Below are 17,703 nucleotides of genomic sequence, written 5' to 3' on the forward strand. Positions count from 1 at the left end.
TGCTGATTCTTCCAGTACTGAAGTGACTTGGGTTTTGATGAAGTTGTTACACTTCCCAAATGACCAATAGCTAAAGCTACCGGAAAAGACCACTTTAAGATGTTAGTCTTTGGGTGCAACTCTTCTACAATTAAGATGTAATATTCCCTCTCCCCTAGCCCCATCCCTTAGTAATCCATGCCGTGCTGCTTTTTTCCTGTTCTCCAAACCCAGACAGAACAAACACAACTGTTTTTCCTTTTCAGCAATATCCCCAGTAGCACCTAACTCAGCAGAGTTCCAGAACCACAGAGCTGCTGAAAAATCACGTGTGTTGTACGTAGCTCATTCTGAAAGTAAGGCCTCCTATTTATTTCCATGGAAACTACAACAGATACAAAGAACACAGTAACTCCATTTGACAGAGGAAATTCTCAGCTACAAAACAGTTTTTCAACATAAGCACCGTCATTAGCTATGCATTTTCACCAGTGATAAACCAGAGCCTACGTGCCATGCTCATAAAAATCTGTACCACTGGAGATGATCCACTGCTTCACAACTGCTACGACAGCATCGCTGCAATGAAATTGAAATGAAAATGTTGCCCTCAGAGTCCATTGTTCATCAGCTCAAACAGATGGAAGTCAGAAGGTGCCAGAAGTGGACTATAGGGTGGGTGTGGTAGCACAGTCCAGTCAAGACTGGCAATGTGTTTTATGGCCTTCAAAGTGGTACGGGTCCTGATGTTATTGTACTGCAAGGAAAAGATTGCCTTCTTCTCTGGCTCAATTCTGGAAGTTCAAGCCTGTAGCTTAGTCAGCATCACAACATAACAGTCAGAGTTGATGGTTTGTCTGGGTTCGAAGAAATCCAGAAGAATCACCCCCTTCCTATCACAAAAGATAGTGCACATCACTTTACCCACTGAGGTCTGTGTCCTGAGCTACTTCTTCCAAGGCAAATTCACATGCTGCCAGTCCAAGGATTGCTGTTTTGAAGCATTTGTTTTCAGCTTCCCCGGGGCAGAGCTTCTCTTCAGCTTTCATTAACTTTAGTATTTGGGACATAGAAGATAAAACACCTCCAAGGTTTATCAGCATCATCTTTTGAGGATGACTGTCCTCTCAGGTAGATGCTGACGATAAAAAGAGGCTCGAATAAGTCACTGCACTGATTCTAAGTCACAGACATTGTGCAACAGGCAATGGATGCTCCCAATCTCTGTCAATCCAATTAAAAAGGAGAAGATGCAAGGATGTCCCCCAGCCATGAAGGTTTTACCACAAGGAACAGAAGTTAGATAGGGTCCAGCAGTCAATCTGTTCACCAACTTTAATCTTTAGCTTTATAATACTTCATTACCCAACAGTTTGAATCATAGAATTACTTTTGTTAGAAGGGACCCTTAAAAGCCATCTGGTCCAACCCCCCTGCAAAGAACCCATAGCTCAATCAAGGTGCTCAGAGCCCCTCCAGCCTGACTTTGCATGTCTCCAGGGATGGGACATCCACTGCCTCTCTGGGCAACCAATGCCAGTGCGTCAAGTACCCTTATCAAAAACAGCTTTATTCTTATATCTAGTCTAAACCTTTCCTCCTTCAGTTTGAAATGATCTCCACTTACCCTTTCAGAACAGATCCTGCTAAAGAGTCTGTTCCCTTCTTGCTTATATCCTCTCTTTAGACATTGAAAGGCTGCTCTCAGGTCTCCCCAGAAACTTTTCTTCTCTGGGCGGAACAGCCCCAACTCTCTCAATCTTCTCTCTCACAAGGAGGCATTCCATCCCTCGGATCAGTTTTGTGGCCCTTCTTTGGGCATACTCCAACAGGTCCATGTTTCTCTTGTACTGAGGACTCCCCATCTGGCCGCAGCACTCCAGGTGAAGATCTCACAGCACAGAGCAGAGGTGCAGGATCACCTCCCTCGCCCTGCTGGCCATGATCTTTTTGATGCAGCCCGGAATACAGTTGGCAAAATGAAAGTAAGGGTCTATTTACCATGAGGTTCTCCTATAGCCGACAGACCCACTCACACCTTTCCTTCTGCCTGAGATTTCCTTTTACTTTCTATTTCATAAGCAGTGACAGGTTCCTAATTCCAGCACGCCAACTCCCCAGCACATCCTGCAGCGTGTTTCATCGCACACATCGGCCGCACCCAACCACTTACCTACCCGAGGGCTCTTATGCCACCAGATCTTCCACGAGAAAACCTTTGGACAAACATTGAAATGTCAGAGTTACTAAGCACTCTTAACAAAACAGGAGCTGGAAACGCGCCTGCTGACAGCCCAAGGTTATCCTCCTCGCACTCCCTTCCTTCGGAAGGTCCCTTCGCTGCCTTCCGCCCCTTGACGTCCCCACACGCTGCCGGCCCGCAGAGGGCGGCTGTGGGTGGGGTTTCCGAAGGCTCACTGCCCACGCGCGGAGCCGTCCCCGCGCCTCACGAGGCCCCGCGTCGTGACAAACGTCCTGAGGGACGCCGCTCCCTCACGGCCCCCTCCCAGCGGTCCCCGACGGCCGCCGCGCCTCCCGATCTCACCTCGGGGCCTCCGCCGGGTGCGGGTCGCTGAGGGGCCGAGGTGTCGCCGGCACGGGGCCGCCTCACGCCGCCGTCGCTGTCGCCGGAGCGGGTGGGGGAGGGGCGGGCGGAGGCGGAGGATTTGAAAGCCGGCAGTTTTGCTCTCCCCGCTCCCATTGGCTGCAAGGCGCTGCGTCACTGAGAGCCGCCCCGCGCGTGACGCCGCTCGCCGGAGCGACGCAAGCTGCGCTCGTGGGCGAGGCCGCGGGGCACGCTGGGATATGTAGTCCTGCGGAGGGGCGCATTCCCGGCGTGCCCCGCGTGGGGGAACCCTGCGGGGCCTGAATCTAAGACCGGGCTTCCGTCTATTGCGGTAGAACTATTTGATAGAGCAATTTGTCAGCGACAAAACGCCGTCTTTCGATATAGTCACCACCATTAGGCTGCCTGTTCTCGCCAGCAAGGAACAAGAGCCTGCATGCCATGCTCATAACAATCTGCACCCCATTTGCACCGTCACTTGCTGCTGAAAGGCACCACCCTCCGCCTCAGTGTGCTCACTGTGCTCACATCTGTTTGGTCTCCATCAACATCCAGTAAGCATCAGTGAATGTTAACGGATGCAATTTTTTTGCATGCAGGAATTCAGTGACACACCTTTGCTTCATACACACTTCCATGTCAGATGTCATTTTGTCAGACTGCCCCTCTGCTGCCACCCGTCGCACAGCAGCAAAGCATAGCAGGATACTGGTGGGAAGGTTCAACTTCTACTGCCTCATCGCCATCGTGCACCTTTCTTGTCATAAGCCAACATCATAAAATAAAGAGGCATTACTTTCACAACTGCCACTGTATGAGCAAGAAATGTGGCACTTGTTATCAATTCATCACAGCCTAAAGCAATAAGCAGGATTGTATCAAATATATCCAATTATTTCCTCTTTCTCCCAAATATTGGCTGAGCCAAAGGATCGGGGATAAAACCTGCATGGCTGCAGACGTAGTGCAGTGAATGTGTGCTGTGCCATTGCAGCATAGGTCGATAAATTAATTCTCCTTATAAGTACAGCTTTACATGTTAAAGTTAGTTTTATGACACTGCCATATTTTGCAGTAGAGATTTGCAGCATTTTGACTCTACTGAATACAAGACCTGGGTAACCATGTTTCCAAATTATGAGAATTTTCATAGAATCACAGAGAATCATAGAATTGTTTGAGTTGGAAGGAACCCTTAAAGGCCATCTAGTCCAACTCCCTCACAGTGAACAGGGACACATACAGCTAGAGCAGGGTGCTCAAAGCCCCTTCAGCCTCACCCTGAATGTCTCCAAGGATGGGTACCCACAACCTCTCCAGGCAACCTGTTTCTATGCTTCATGTCTCTTGTCATAAGTAGCCTTTTCCTCATTCCTAGTCTAAATCTCCCCTCTTTCTGTTTGAAAATATTTCCCCTTGTCCTACCACAACAGACCCTACTAAACAGTCTGCCCCCTGCTTTCCTAATAGTCCCCTTAAGATACTGAATGGCCCTTAATCTTCAATTAACCCCTGAGGAAAGGCATTATTTCACGAGCAGGACAGCACTTGCCTCATGTCCCTTATGGGGCAGCTCTTAGTATTACAGACGAAGGAAATTGGTGCTGGGTGAAGTGACATTCAATGCGGAAACTCAATCTTGAAAAATAATGTTGTATAAGCTGTCCTGTATAAAAATACAGTGTTTTTTCCAGGATAACTCCTGATTGTGAATAGATCATGGTTTAGTTCCTCTTTCTCCTTGGCTTCTTCTAAGTGCTCTTGTTCCTCTCATCCAGCTGTTTTTATCTTGCCTTTTAGCTCTGAGAGCATGGTTGGAGGCATTGTGGGCTCTGTGACTCGCTCAGTGCCCCATCCCTGGAGGTGTTCAAGTAAGAGGTAATTAATCTGCTGAACAGGTAGCAAAAATAAACATTGTCCTATCCCTGAATCAGAGTAGTCTTTGGGTTGTATTGGACAACATAATGAATACCTTAAAAAAAAAAGTAGATTGTTATTAAATATTGTGAAGAGAGTAGGACAGTGTCCTCCAACATCGTATGGTACATTATACAATTCACAGCCTATATTTTGTAAATGATCAGTTTATTGTGTTGACAGGACTGCCGGCAGCCAATCCTACTCTCTATCAAGTATTTCCTACTCTGATTAAAACATTCTGAATCCTAAGGAGTTTTAATACGTTTTGGGTGATACCTTCTACCCGCACCTGAATATTACCTGAGATGCTTTTCTGCAAATCACTGAGTGACGCTGTTTTAGGTCATGGTAAATAGAGGAGTGAGGCACTGAGGAGTAAATATGTCCCTGATTACATGTGAAAAAGGGGGATAATTTAAACTGGTGTCAGTCTGGAAATTATGACCTGATGGGAGGCAGAAGTCTTTGAGGAGTGGAGAACCCATCTTACCAGGGAGGCTAGGTTGGGAGCCAAGCATAATGCTCATTTCAGAGGGATATCTGAAGTTAATGGCATTGCCACTGGCGGGGAGGGATGAAATCTTTATCCGAGGTGATCTGTGTACCTCCATGTTAACATCCTTTTCCCATGATGCTATTATGTGGGGTGTTGTGGCTGGGTAGTTCATTTTCCAGAAACACTGATGGGTTTGAGATGAGAACAAGCCAAGCATTTAATTCCAAAATTTTTTATTTAATTCCAAAAGATTTTTATGTGCATGTAAGTTACATATATGTCTTTTGTATAATATGCAACAGTATATAATGCAATAGTATTAATATTTTATATATACACACAGTATTTTCATTTCCACAGGAAGGTTCATGTTTGTATATCTTATTTTCAGGGAAGCCATCAGCAGTGTGGGATGCAGTAAGTGCATTCCAGACTGAATAAATCATTAACAACGTTGTATTAAAATCAAGAACAGAGCTTCAGATATTTCAGTGCTTTGTTATTATTTTTTAAGCCTAATTCGACTTAAAGAATCTCAGCACCGTCCAAGAGGGAAAGCTGCATGCATGTAGGCTGTGGGAAGCGGTAGCCTCTAGGGCCCAGAGGATATGCGGGAGGCATTTTCTCTGCTGGTGCGGCTGCGAGCGAGCAGAGCGAGAGACCTGGAAATGAAAGTAAAGAGCTCAGGAGGCACATGGAGGGAGCTGCAGGGGCAGCCGATCCACAAGCAGAATGCTCCCTCCTATAATTAAATAGCACTTACTGTTATTATTACTTATAGTAATAATACGTTAATAATACCTCTAGTAATATAATACCATTTATCGAGGAAAGTTATACGTAGCGTGGGGGGGAGAACCCGAGGAGAGGTGAGTCCTTTATGATTATTTTATTATTATTATTAAACCGAATGGCTATGTGTGTGTATGTGTGTATGTAGACAGGGGGTGGACTTGTGAAACGAGAAAATCTGGACATTGCTTCATTAAAAAGTAAAGGTTTCCAATGCTGACTGCATAGATGCAATGTTGTGTAATTGCAAAAAAAAAAAAAAAAAAAAAAAAAAAAAAGTGGGGGAAAATGATACTGGCGACATTCGGAAGCTAACCCCCCGCTTCTGCCAAAAAATGTGGGGCTTGCAAAAAAATAATTGTCAGAGATCCTAATCCCACCCCCCGGAAAAAATGTGATGGTAGTCTGAAAGTGAACAGCGAGGGGAAAAGCCCCTGGGTTTGTATTAAGAACTTGGGGCTCATTGTGCTCGTGGCTCGTAGCTTTCAGGGCTGCGTTTGGGGCTGTATTTGGGTTGCAGCTCTCCCTCCTGTTTGGTAAAAGCCCCGCTGAACAGTGGAGAAGCTCAGCTGGAACAGCTTCCCAAATGCACCTTCCTTAGAGCTTGTAAAGTTTATCAAATGAGAAGGTTCTGCTTTTGTATTTGTTTATTTTTTGTATTTCATTCTTAATGTTTTAAGCAGCTTCCGGGTAGCACGAGAGGTTATTTTTTATTTTATTTTATTTTATTTTCCCTTTTTCGTAGAGTCTCTCCCCCTCCCCCCGGACTCCTGGAGATGTGTGGTTTCTATTGAAACGGAGGGAGGGGGGTGGGGAAGGAGGAAGAGTATGTTTGGGCTTCTTTTCCGTTTTCCGGGAAACCTGGCTATTTCCCCCCGGCAGCACCGGGAGTGGAGTGATGCCCGGTTGCGGGCACCTGGTGGAGCCCCGCGGGGCTCGGAAGGCATCGCCGGCCCCACGCAGCCCCGGCCGGCGGAGGTGGCGCTTCCGCCCGCGGTGGCTGCTACGCAAGGCCGGGGATCGGCGGCCTAGTGCTGCGGGTGGGGGAGGAGAGCGGGAGCCGTGAAATCAGACCCGACGTTTACATTTTAAAATGAGGCAGGGGAGGACGAGCTGGGCGGGCAGGAGACCTGAGTGAGTGGTCGAGGGGCTGGCAGTGTAATCTTACTGTGCTGCTGGGGCAAGAGGAAGGTGGCCTGCAGTAAACGGTGGGAGTCCTGAGGGAGCCAAAAGGGGGGTGATGAGGACCTGGGTGCTCTGTTGAGGCTTTGCCCTGGGGAAACAGCTGATGGCTGCTTTTAATTTCAGCTGGGGCTAGTTTCACATTCACTGGAGACTGGACATGGCCATCGTTCCTGGCTGGATGGGGGAAAGTTCTATGAGCAGTGGCTGAGGAACTGGCATTGTTCACTGTGGAGAAGAGGAGGTTCAGAGGAGACCTTATCACTCTCTAGAACAATCTGAAAGTTTGTAGCGAGGTGAGGTCAGCCTCTTCTTCCAGGTCACCATCCCTGGAGGTGTTCAAGAAAATGGTTGTGGTAATTAGGGAGTTTATTGTGGTTATTAGGGAGTTAAAATGCAGTTTAGTGAGTAATATTGAAGGGAGGTGTATGGTTGGACTAAATGATCTTAGAGGTCTCTTCCAAACTCAGTGATTCTATTATTCTATCCTGAAAATTGTTGTTTGTGAGAAGTGTTCTCAGAATCACAGAATGGCCAGGGTTGGAAGGGACCTCAAGGATCATGAATCTCCAACCCCCCTGCCACATTCAGGGCCACCAAACTCCCCATTTAGTACTAGACTTATATAGACTAATACTAGACATATAGACTAAGTGTTCAGACTTAGGGAGCAGCCTCAGGAAACAAGCTGGAGCCCTTATTTGTGGCGGGCTTAACCTGTTTTGCTTCACCACCATGGTGGCCAGATTACAGCCAAAGTCTTCATGCTTGCAGGTTAGCAAATCCTGCATGGAGAAGAGAACACAGCCAGTGGCTGAGCTCCTGTCTGAGCTCTACAACCTGCCACTTGCATTTCAGTGTGCTCATTTCTGGCTGAAATGTATTAGTCCAAGCCTAGAAATCAGACAGCTATGAACTCATTGCTATCGCAGAAATATACTGTGAAAAACTTTGTGCAAATTCAGCTTTGTCGAGGCTCTTGATAAGGTAAATTAAAGTATTTCCATTCATGTCATATTCTCTCATTGAGTGAATCTACCTGGTTTGTGACTGAGTCACTGTGTTTACTGGGTTGTGTTTCCTTCTGAAAGCAAAAAAACCATTGTGCCAATCTGCAGTATTTTATTTCTGTCTGACAAATAGTTTGTAACATAAATAAATAATAAAAATATATTAATATATTTTTATTTATTATTTATTATTTATTTATAATATAATATAATATTTATTTTATATTATTTATAATATTTAATAATATAAATATATATTATTTATTATTATTTATTTAATTATTAATATATAAATAAATAATAAAAAAAATAAATAGTTTGTAATAGTTTGTAACTCTTGACAAACCACGAATAAATTCCTCTCCAGATGTTGGACCAGAGGGGGCAAACATTTCAACTGAAATGATAAGGGCTTTTTGGTGGTGATATAAATATCCTGGATTCTAATTCTGGTAGTGATTTGAGCAGACAAGTCTGGACAGACAGATATCGGGGGAAAAAAGGATATTCAGGCACACTGCTTGATGAAATGTTTTGTACTGTGTTTCTAAAAATATTTACGCGACCGAGAAAACAAAAGCTAAGCAGGCTCTGTGCTTGAAATTAATTATGCATCAACTATGGTGTGGTGTGCAGCAGAACCAAAGCACTGTGTGTGTCAGTGGCTGACTGTACTCTGGGGTTACAGACATAATGAGTGTGTGGTGTGGTGTAAGGTTAGAGTGGGACGTGATGGTGAAGAGGCTGGAGTGACCAAGAAGAGGCTGAGTTTGACGGGAATGCAACGGGGGGGTATGAAAGGGCAAGAGGAATCTGCATTAGTGGTGGAGCATGCTAGAGGGAAGAAGAGAACACGTGGAGGAAGGTGCTGCTGTGGAGTCAGATCAAATAGGAAAGATGGTTGTTCCTGAGAGAGATAAAATAGGTTGTTGGGGCAGCGGCATGTGGTGTGCATTTTGAGGGTGTTGCCATGAGAAGATGAGTCTTACGTGTGAAATTATGACATAAATGTGAAGGTGTGAAGGAGTGCTAGCAGAGGAGGCTGATTACCAACCTATAAGGAAAGAGGAATGTGGGGCACCACCAGAGCACAATACTGTAGAGGGGCAATTGAACCTGTGGTCTGTGTCTAAAGAAGGCGACGAAGAGTCTTGTGTTGGGAAGCACTAGCTGTAAAAGATGAGGCTTGGACTGCTGAGAGGAAACAGTGTGCAGGGTACAGAAGTTTTTTTTATGAGAGTTTTTATCAAGGATCAAATCTTTAACAGGGTATTGTGGGATGTAAAGATGATCAAACCATCTAAGTGAAGCAAGGGAGGAAAGCTGGATCTGATGGCCATGAGGAGATTAAAAACAAGGGGAACTCCAGGATGCAAGAGGAGTTGGTTATCTGTGGGAAAAAAGATGCTTTAGAGCCTTTTCTTGCAGGCCTTTAGCCCCACTCCACCTTTTCATCAGCAGTGTTTGAATGCCACTCTGTGGACAAGCAGCAGTGACCAGTTCTGGTTGTAACACGTGCCAATATCTTGCTGTGGAAGATGGTCAGCAGTGGATCAGGGTAGCCATCAGAAGTGGTACTGATCTTCTCTTCCTCACTCCTTGCAGTAGTATTTTGAGAAAAGGACTGAGCTCAGTAGTGGAGTTGAAGCACTCTGTGTGTATCAGAAGCTTTTTAAGGTGATGTATCAGTTGTGTGGATATACACAACTGTGAAGATGTGCCACAGTGTTTTTGGAGTGCAGCCATTGACTTTTTGATGAACAGTGTCCACTTCCCGCAGTCACCAAGAATAAGTCACCATCAGGTCTGTGCACCACAACTTTCCTTCTGTTCTTTTTGTTTTCTCCAGCGTGGCTTGTGATGAGGAGCAGCAAGAGCAAGAGTTCTCCAAGGAGGACAAGCCTGACTTTTTTCCCCAGCTCTCACTGCTGTCTGTGTGCACACAGCTCCTACTTCTCCTCGTCTTGTCTGTTCTCTCTTCTCTCTTTTCAGTTTTGTGTAAGGAGTAATACTGAATGAGATGACTGTCTTATTTTCTACCATTCAAACCTGTCTGCTTGTAGCTTCTGTGTTCATATTAACCTCTCAGTCTCCTTGTTAAATTTCTCTCTTCCTGATTGCTCATTATCCAGGTTATTTATAAACCATTCCAGGCCTTCTGGCGGTGGTGTGCTGAGGTCTACCAGCTCTTCTCCATTGCTTCCGTTAAAAGCCTTTATAGAGACACTGATGATCAGTCATCTTATCTGCTGGCATTCTGGCTTTCCCTTGCTTGCTGTGCTGCCCATCCCATTCCACATACAGCCGCTTGAAATCTTCTGCCTGCTGTTTGGACCAGATTGCTCTCATATTTAATGTCTGATGACTTACAAACAACGCTGTATCACTTTCAAGCCCTTGCTTACTTCTGCTGCCTTTGCTTCTTGGTCTTTATCTCATCTCTATCTTTTTTTGCCTAACTGTCCTTCCTGGTAAAGGGCAAGTATCAGCCATTCTGCACTTTGCATAGTGCAGAGCATAATCAATAAGGGCTTGCTTAGCTGCCAGGATTGATTTTCATGTACCTTAAAGGTTCCTTCACAGTGTTCTGAGCTGATCGTGCTGCAGGTACCATAAGATACATTAGATACAAAGGCATCTGTAATATGAAAGGGAGCCAGGTGGTAATGCTCTCCAAGAAAAATGACGTTTGTTTTTATCCTAATCTTTTCAGAGGCAATCCTAAGCTGTGCATGCGTGTTGTCTTCAGTTCCATCTCATTTCAGTGTTTCTGAGCTTGCTGTCTTTGTCCATCTGTGTGCATGCCTATGGGAAAACGTTTCGCCGAGTGTATGGGAAGTGCTGAGTCACGGCCTGAACCTCTGATTGATCACCTGAGGCGAGCCATGAGTCAGCCAGAGGAGCACAGGTGAAGGCAATTCACCTGTGCTGCCGGAAGGGGTGGAGCCAGGCTCCACTCCTCCTAGACCTATTTAAGAGCTGGCTACCAGAGGGGAAGGCTCTCTTCTGGAGAGCGCCTCTCTTGGTGTTTTGTGGTGAGCCCAGCCGAAGGGTAAGCTCTTCCACCTATTCTCTTTTTGTTATCGTCGTCTCCTTTGCCTAACTCTCTTGATTATATTGTGATTATAACATCTTGATATCTATTGATTATACAGCCGAGTCCTCCTGAGGCTGCAGTTCAAAGCATTGCAGAACAGGGGGGGTCCCCTCTCCCTGAAGCATCCTGGAGCCCTCTTACTGCTCCCAACGAGCGTTCCCAAGTTTCTGCTGCACTTGTGCACTTGTCAACTGATTTTCAGCACAAAATATCCATTGCTGAGGTCCCTTACTGTCTTTTTATGTGTACCACAGCAAGAGATTCCACCTCCTTCCCAGTGCCTCACTGTGTTGTGATTCCAGATGCCCCACATAAATTACTTATTTGGTATGCAAGGATGTTGTAAACCAGTTTGAGTCTGGCCCACTGATCAGAATTGCTTATCATGGAAGGGTCCATGTGCAAATTCTTGAAATCTGCCAGTGCGGGGGAAGTGTTTATTTTTTCCCTCTTTCCTAGAAGGCAGTCAGGATTGCAGTTGGTTCCCATTGCTTTGTTTATTGGCAGTCTAAGCAGTGAGCTCAAATTGAAGCAGTTCCTCTTTGCCTGTGTATCCTGGCAGTGGCATGTGAGAAAAAGCAGATACTGGGTAGTGAGCTGCTTGCTGTCCTTTGCCTGCAGTGTGGATAAATCATGGGCTTCAGTGTTCTGTGCGTTTGGGCTGGTACATTTTGTTAGTAGTAAGTTGAAGCACACACAAAATACTGTGCTGCTTAACTGCCAGCAAGACCTGTAATAACTCATTTCTTTTCTATTTTTTTTCTTTATTCTTCTGCAGCGATTGTAATGGAGAGACAGAAGAGAAAACAAGAAATAGAGAAAGGACTTCAATTAATTCAGTAAGTGGACTCATTGCTTCCTGTGGCTTGGGAGGTGGTTATCTTTGTATCAAGGATTGTAAGAATCAAGTTCTTTCTATTCACCTTTCTTAGGAAGACAGTATTCCTATTACGTCGGTGAGGAAAGGAAGGTAAAAACCAGGTGCCTTGTACACTGCTGTTACCAGAAAGAGATGACCTGGACTCTGTTGCAGTTGCCAGACTGGTCATTGCCTCCAGTCACTCTTCTGCAAATATTTTGTGGCTGCCTAGAGCTTGTGGTGATTTCCTGTAGGGTAGCTACAAGTTCAAGCACTTCCTTATGAAGTGTGGTCGTGCTTTTGCTTCCAGTGGTTGTGTTGGCAAAAGCCTCAAGGTCCAAGTTGCATGATGAGTAGGGAAGAAATAAGATTAGAATAAGATTTATTTTCTTAAGGCGTGCTTTGAATCCTGCAGTTATTATGAAATCTGTCCATCCACAGTAGGGAAAAAAGCCAACTCTTCCAAGTTAGTTATATACTGACATCCCTTGGCGTGGCCATTGTATTTTTACCCCAGTTGGAAACTATGTGAGGCTGGTAACCACTCTCAGACAGAAAGTTGTGAGGTTTGTTTCAGTAATGTTTATAAAAACGTGTAAGGTTCCCATAAATTAAATAATTTGGAAATGCAGGATGTTGTCTGTGTTTCTTGACTGTGTCTCGAGCTCTGAACCAGGGAAAGTGTTATTCATTGGCTTGTTTTGGGGTAGTCCAACTTTATAAGAGTGTGAATGTTTCTTGCAAAGCCATTACATTTCCTGTAGTTAATTTTAAGGATTTGTACTGATGAAATTTTAAAAAGTTTATTCTCTGATCAGTAAGGCCATATATATAGTGCCATATTTCAAAGGTGAGGAGGGGCATGAAGATTGCTAAGGATTTCTTGAAAACTTTGTATTGTCTCTGGCAGAAATAATATATGTGGAGCAAACAGGTGCTCTGATTTGAAGAACAGAGCCTTTTGCCTGTGTCTCGAGGCTGCTGTGGGACAGGTGTAGCCCACACAAGCACGGCCAGTTCTAGGGCACAGCCTGGCAGTCTTGGCCAAGGCAGCAAGAATTGAATGGCTTCTTGCACCTCCATTGTTTTCTCCTTTCATTGTGTTTGTAGTGTAGTCCTGAAGGCACGTGGCTGAGGTAACGGGGAGGAAAGTGATTGTGTTTATCATTGTCTTTTCTGTGACTGCACAGAGGATTTGAGGAGGTCTTGAAGTGACCAATCTGTTGCCTCTCATCAGGGCTAGGTGCATTTGTGCTCCCATTTTCCATGACAACCTCTCATGAGATTTTCTCAGAAATGTTTTTTTACAGGTGGCTGTCTGAGGGCACGTGACAAAATATCAGATGTGCACAGAAAATAGCTGAGAATAAGATTCCTTGTGTCTCAAATACCTTTGGGACCTAATCATCTCTTGACGTCACTGGGTCCGTCACTGAGCATAATGTTCCCTAATTGTGTTCTCTTCACTCCAGCTGTCTTTTAAGTGATAAAACATTCAGTAAATCACTGAGATAATCAAAACAGGACCAAAAAGATGGTTTTCTTCATCAGACAAAAGCGAGATTTTACATGGATGCTTGAATCACGAACACTTTCTCTTCTTTTTTTTTTCAGGTCTACATTACCTTTAAGCCAAGAAGATTATGAGGTAATTACAAGATGTTTTTTTTCTGAAGTTGGGAACCCTGAGGTTAACAAGATTTGTTCTGTTACACAGCCAAACAAGAAGTAGAGAGCGAGAGTGGAGCGTAGGGATGGTCTGTCACAGTTTGTCTAAAATGTCAAGCTTTAAGAATTCTGGCAAGGAAAACTTTCAGTAGAAGGAGAAAACACTTGAGGGATCAAGAAAGGAGGAAATTTGACTGGATTATTCTTCTCCACCAAAAGACTCATGCTTTATAGGAGAGTGGGGATGTGGGAGAATTGTGGTGGGCAGACAGGTTGCTGAAACATGGGAAGGAATGGGAAATTGGAAACTGCTTCTGTTTCCGTGTATCCATTTCAGTCTGTTTGCTCTGTTCCTGCTGTCCAGGCTGTCTTGCAGAAGCTGGTGAGAAACTTGTTTGCAGAGGGCAATGATTTGTTTCGAGAGAAGGATTTCAAGCTGTCGCTGGTACAGTATGTAGAAGGGCTGAACGTGGCGGATTATGCAGCTTCTGATGAAGTGACCATCCCAAAGGAACTCCTGTGCAAGCTGCATGTCAACCGAGCTGCCTGCTACTTCGCCATGGTGAGTGCCTTCCCAAGGCATCCCCAGGAGTCAGGAAGGACAGCTGGATTGCTTTGGGTGTCATGCAGTTGGAAAACATGTCAGAAGGGTATTCAGCCCCCAGCACAGAAGGAAATGGTGACATACAGAGAACTTGGATACCTCCTCACTATCACGTTGTGTCTTGCAAAGCCAGAGGAATGATGTAAAGGAATGGGGTCCCGCTTTTGTTGGCCAGCCCTAAGGTGCTAAGAAGGCAGTTCAGGTCCGTGTTGAGGAGTTAATGCACTCTGCAAATGCAGTTGTAAAGAGCCAGTGCCTTCCTGTACTGACTCTGAATATTGCTCTGGAAGTTTGCCTGCCTCCCCGCATCTGTGAGACTGGAAGACGGTGAGAAGGCTTTGAATCATGGCAGAGCATTCAGAACGCATATGGAAAATGGTTCTGAAATAATAAGGCTAAAAAAAGCTGTTCTCTTCCATTTTCTTCAGGAATGCAACAGCCTACTTTTATGGCAGAGCCCCAAAGCAGGTCCATCCTGTTCATAATGAGGCTAAGTCCTATGAAAAAAGTTAACAGGTGGTCACATAATTAAAGACTGTCAAATGTAACATGTCCACGGTAGAAGGGGAAGCAATATAAGGTTCTTCAAGCAGCCCAAATCGTGCTGTTCACTAAGTTTAAAGTGTTCTGCATTTCACCAGAATTAACAAAATGCAATGAGTGCATTTCCAACTGTCTTTTCCATGCTTTTGTATTTCTGCTGAGAGATACAAAACATGGATTCACACAGAGAAGGGCTTGTCTGCTGTGCTGACTTTTGGTGGTTTCTTCCACGCAGGGGTTGTACGAGAAGGCTCTGGAAGACAGTGAAAAGGCTTTAGGTCTTGACAAGGAGAACATCCGAGCGCTCTTCCGCAAAGCTCGCTCTTTAAATGAACTTGGAAGACACAAAGAGGCGTATGAGTGTAATAGCCGTTGTCTGCTCTCCCTCCCCCATGTAAGTTTTTGACATACAGCTTATCTTGATTTCTGGGGCTCACCAAGTTGCCCTTTCATCACTTAATATTTAGCCTGAGGAGGAAGGAATGTTGGCTATACTTGGTGACATGCTTATGTCCAGGATTCTTCTCCCTCTCTCAACTGAGAGGATCTTTGAATGCTCGTGTTTCTTCCATCCAAGTCACAATCTGCACACAGTACCAGCTAGAGACACTGGCTAATGGCAGAAGGTTTGTTGGCCTATTCACATTGTGCAAAAAGTTGCCCTAACAGAAGGTGAGCTAAGGCCATGAAGGTGCTTTAATTAGCCCTTTTTATATGCCTAATGAGAGTGACTGTGAGCATGGCACAAATGCAGACTGGAGCCCTGTGGGGAAACATACACGTTTTTCCTGTTTTAGGTAAAAATGTCTGATGTTTTAGTTAATAATTACTAAGGCAAGCTGATAAAGTGTTTTTGTTTCTGAGGGATATGTGGAGGGGTCCTCGATGATCAGTTATGTTCACAGGTGTGTAAATTTTTTTACTTAAGAGGGGACTATTCACATATACTAGGCCCTATGTATTTTCTTAACAGTGCTTTTATTGAGCTTTCTTTTAGGCCAGATATTGAACAAGTAAGCAGACTCTGATTACATCCCAGTGAGTGCTGGTCATCTTTGCTAAATTTAGTTCTGATCCATCACAGTAATGCTGTTAGGAAAAAAAAAAGGCAACTACTTCAGCAGAAGTTGGTGGGTTTTTTTCTTATTAGAATTGCAGAAGCAATTTCATAAAGCAGTGCCGTGTTAGCAGTTTGTTGCCTCTTTTGTATTCAGTTTACTTGACTTGACAGAACAAGGTGACCAAAACACACTGAAAGTATTATGTTAGAGAAGTTTTAAAGACCTATTTCGTAAATCCTTTTGTAAACAAAACTGCCTAATACATCTGTTCATGTAAAACTGTACGTGGCTGTATCTCACAATGTAGTTCAGCCACTTTTATATGTGGCTGAAATATTAAAGGTCTTGGTGGTCTGCAGACATTTTATCTAGCTTTTCTGGGTCAGGATAGCTCAACTTTACAAATTCATTATCAAGACATCTGCATTCCTGGCTCTGAACAATTCAGTCTTGTAAATTAAAGCATGCCATTGCCTTATTATCTGATTAACAGAAATCACAAGCCTTCTCCGCATCAAAGTCGAATCAGACTATCCATCGTCTCAGTTCTGTTTCAACTACACCAGTTGCTGGGCCTCTAGAACAATGAGGTGCTACCAGTTTGTGTTGCTGTAACAGCTGAGAAGCAGCTCGTATATTAAAACTTGCAGTGATGAAGGAGTGCCACTCACTGTCTAGCAGAGTTAGCTTAACCAGGTGCAGATATTCAGTGCTGATAGTTTGCAGAGATTCCCAGCATGGTGAGGCTGGTGCTTCTCTGTTGTCTGCTTTTAGGATGGCACAAAGGGTGGGGTTTTTTAGGATATTGCAAGAGGGCATTTTGCATGCCCTTATTGAGCATCCCCTTGCTTAGATGGGGGACAGTAAGCACCTGAAGCAAAGGGAGGCTAAAGAAGAATTCTCAGAATGACAAAGAGTGAGTAAGCTCCCAGTCCCAAACCTCAGGCCTGCTTGTTAAAAATTAAATCATGTTGTTGGGAAATGAAAGCAGCCTAGAGAAAAATATTCTTGATCTTGTCTAAGCATCAGACAGGACATCTTAGAGTTGTGATGGCATGTGGAATTGTATAGGATGAGCCTGGTAGGTATTGTTGTGAGATCAATGAAAAGAAATGATGCAGGAGGTGTCAGAGGATACCTGCAAGAGTGTTTAGAAAGGCGGAGGAACCAGAGACAAAGAGCATTGAAAACGTGATTGGGGTAAAATATTAAAAAGTATTTAAAAAGGCAGAGTGATGGTTATGTCAGACAGTTCTGAGAGTTGGAAGGGATGGAGTAGGGGGAGGCAACCATAAGAACTGACCAAGAGATCTCTGGAGAATATGGAGCAGTTTCAGGAGAGGAAGGTACATCCTGAAGAGATATAAGATGGAGAGAGAAGAGGACATGGGTAAATTGGATTTTTTTCTTCGCTGACTTCAGACCAAACCAGTGTTGAGGATGTGGGGAAAGAAGTTCAGTCAGAAGGTGGCATTTCAGATTGAGGGGAAAAATTACTGATGCAGTGGGATGAAAGACCCACAGGCTGGTGAGGGGCTGAAGGGGAAAAAAATGAACCTGCAGAGAGAAGAAAATTGGGAAGATCAGAGTTATGTGGTAAGCAGAGAGAAAAGAACAAGCTTCAGGGTTATAGATAAAGGACATATGGTAGCATTAAGGAGGGATATTGCAATAGATTGGGCAAGCATGTTGTTTTCCTTTGAAGAAACTGTTAAAGGATGCCAGTATTTTTGCCAGCGGGAAAAGGGAGGAAAGCGCAAGAAAGGAGTTGCTGATGATAAATAAGTGAAGAGGTTTGTGGCAGGTTAGTCCAGGCAGAACTGGAGAGAACAGAGCAACCTCAGTACCTCAGCACGAATGATAGGAACATTCTGGTTTGCATGGCCTCTGCTAGGGTTGCTCTGCTGCTATCTACAAGTGAAGCTT

The 17,703-nt window shown here is 44.5% G+C and overlaps 1 protein-coding gene across 1 annotated transcript in view; it reads left to right on the plus strand.

The window, feature by feature from the left end:
• Positions 1 to 11,828: 11,828 nt before the first annotated feature.
• ZC3H7B (zinc finger CCCH-type containing 7B) overlaps positions 11,829 to 17,703 on the plus strand; it is a gene marked incomplete at both ends in the record, with an annotated part of 35,106 nt that continues 29,231 nt past the window's right edge. Inside the window, 4 exons of the mRNA XM_079535995.1 lie at positions 11,829 to 11,881; positions 13,516 to 13,549; positions 13,934 to 14,131; positions 14,952 to 15,110. Of these exons, the coding sequence (XP_079392121.1) occupies positions 11,829 to 11,881; positions 13,516 to 13,549; positions 13,934 to 14,131; positions 14,952 to 15,110 (444 nt within the window). The remainder of the gene's footprint in view (positions 11,882 to 13,515; positions 13,550 to 13,933; positions 14,132 to 14,951; positions 15,111 to 17,703) is intronic.

This window comes from Tetrao urogallus (assembly GCF_951394365.1).
Source record: "Tetrao urogallus genome assembly, chromosome: 1".
Classification (NCBI taxonomy): Eukaryota; Metazoa; Chordata; class Aves; order Galliformes; family Phasianidae; genus Tetrao; species Tetrao urogallus.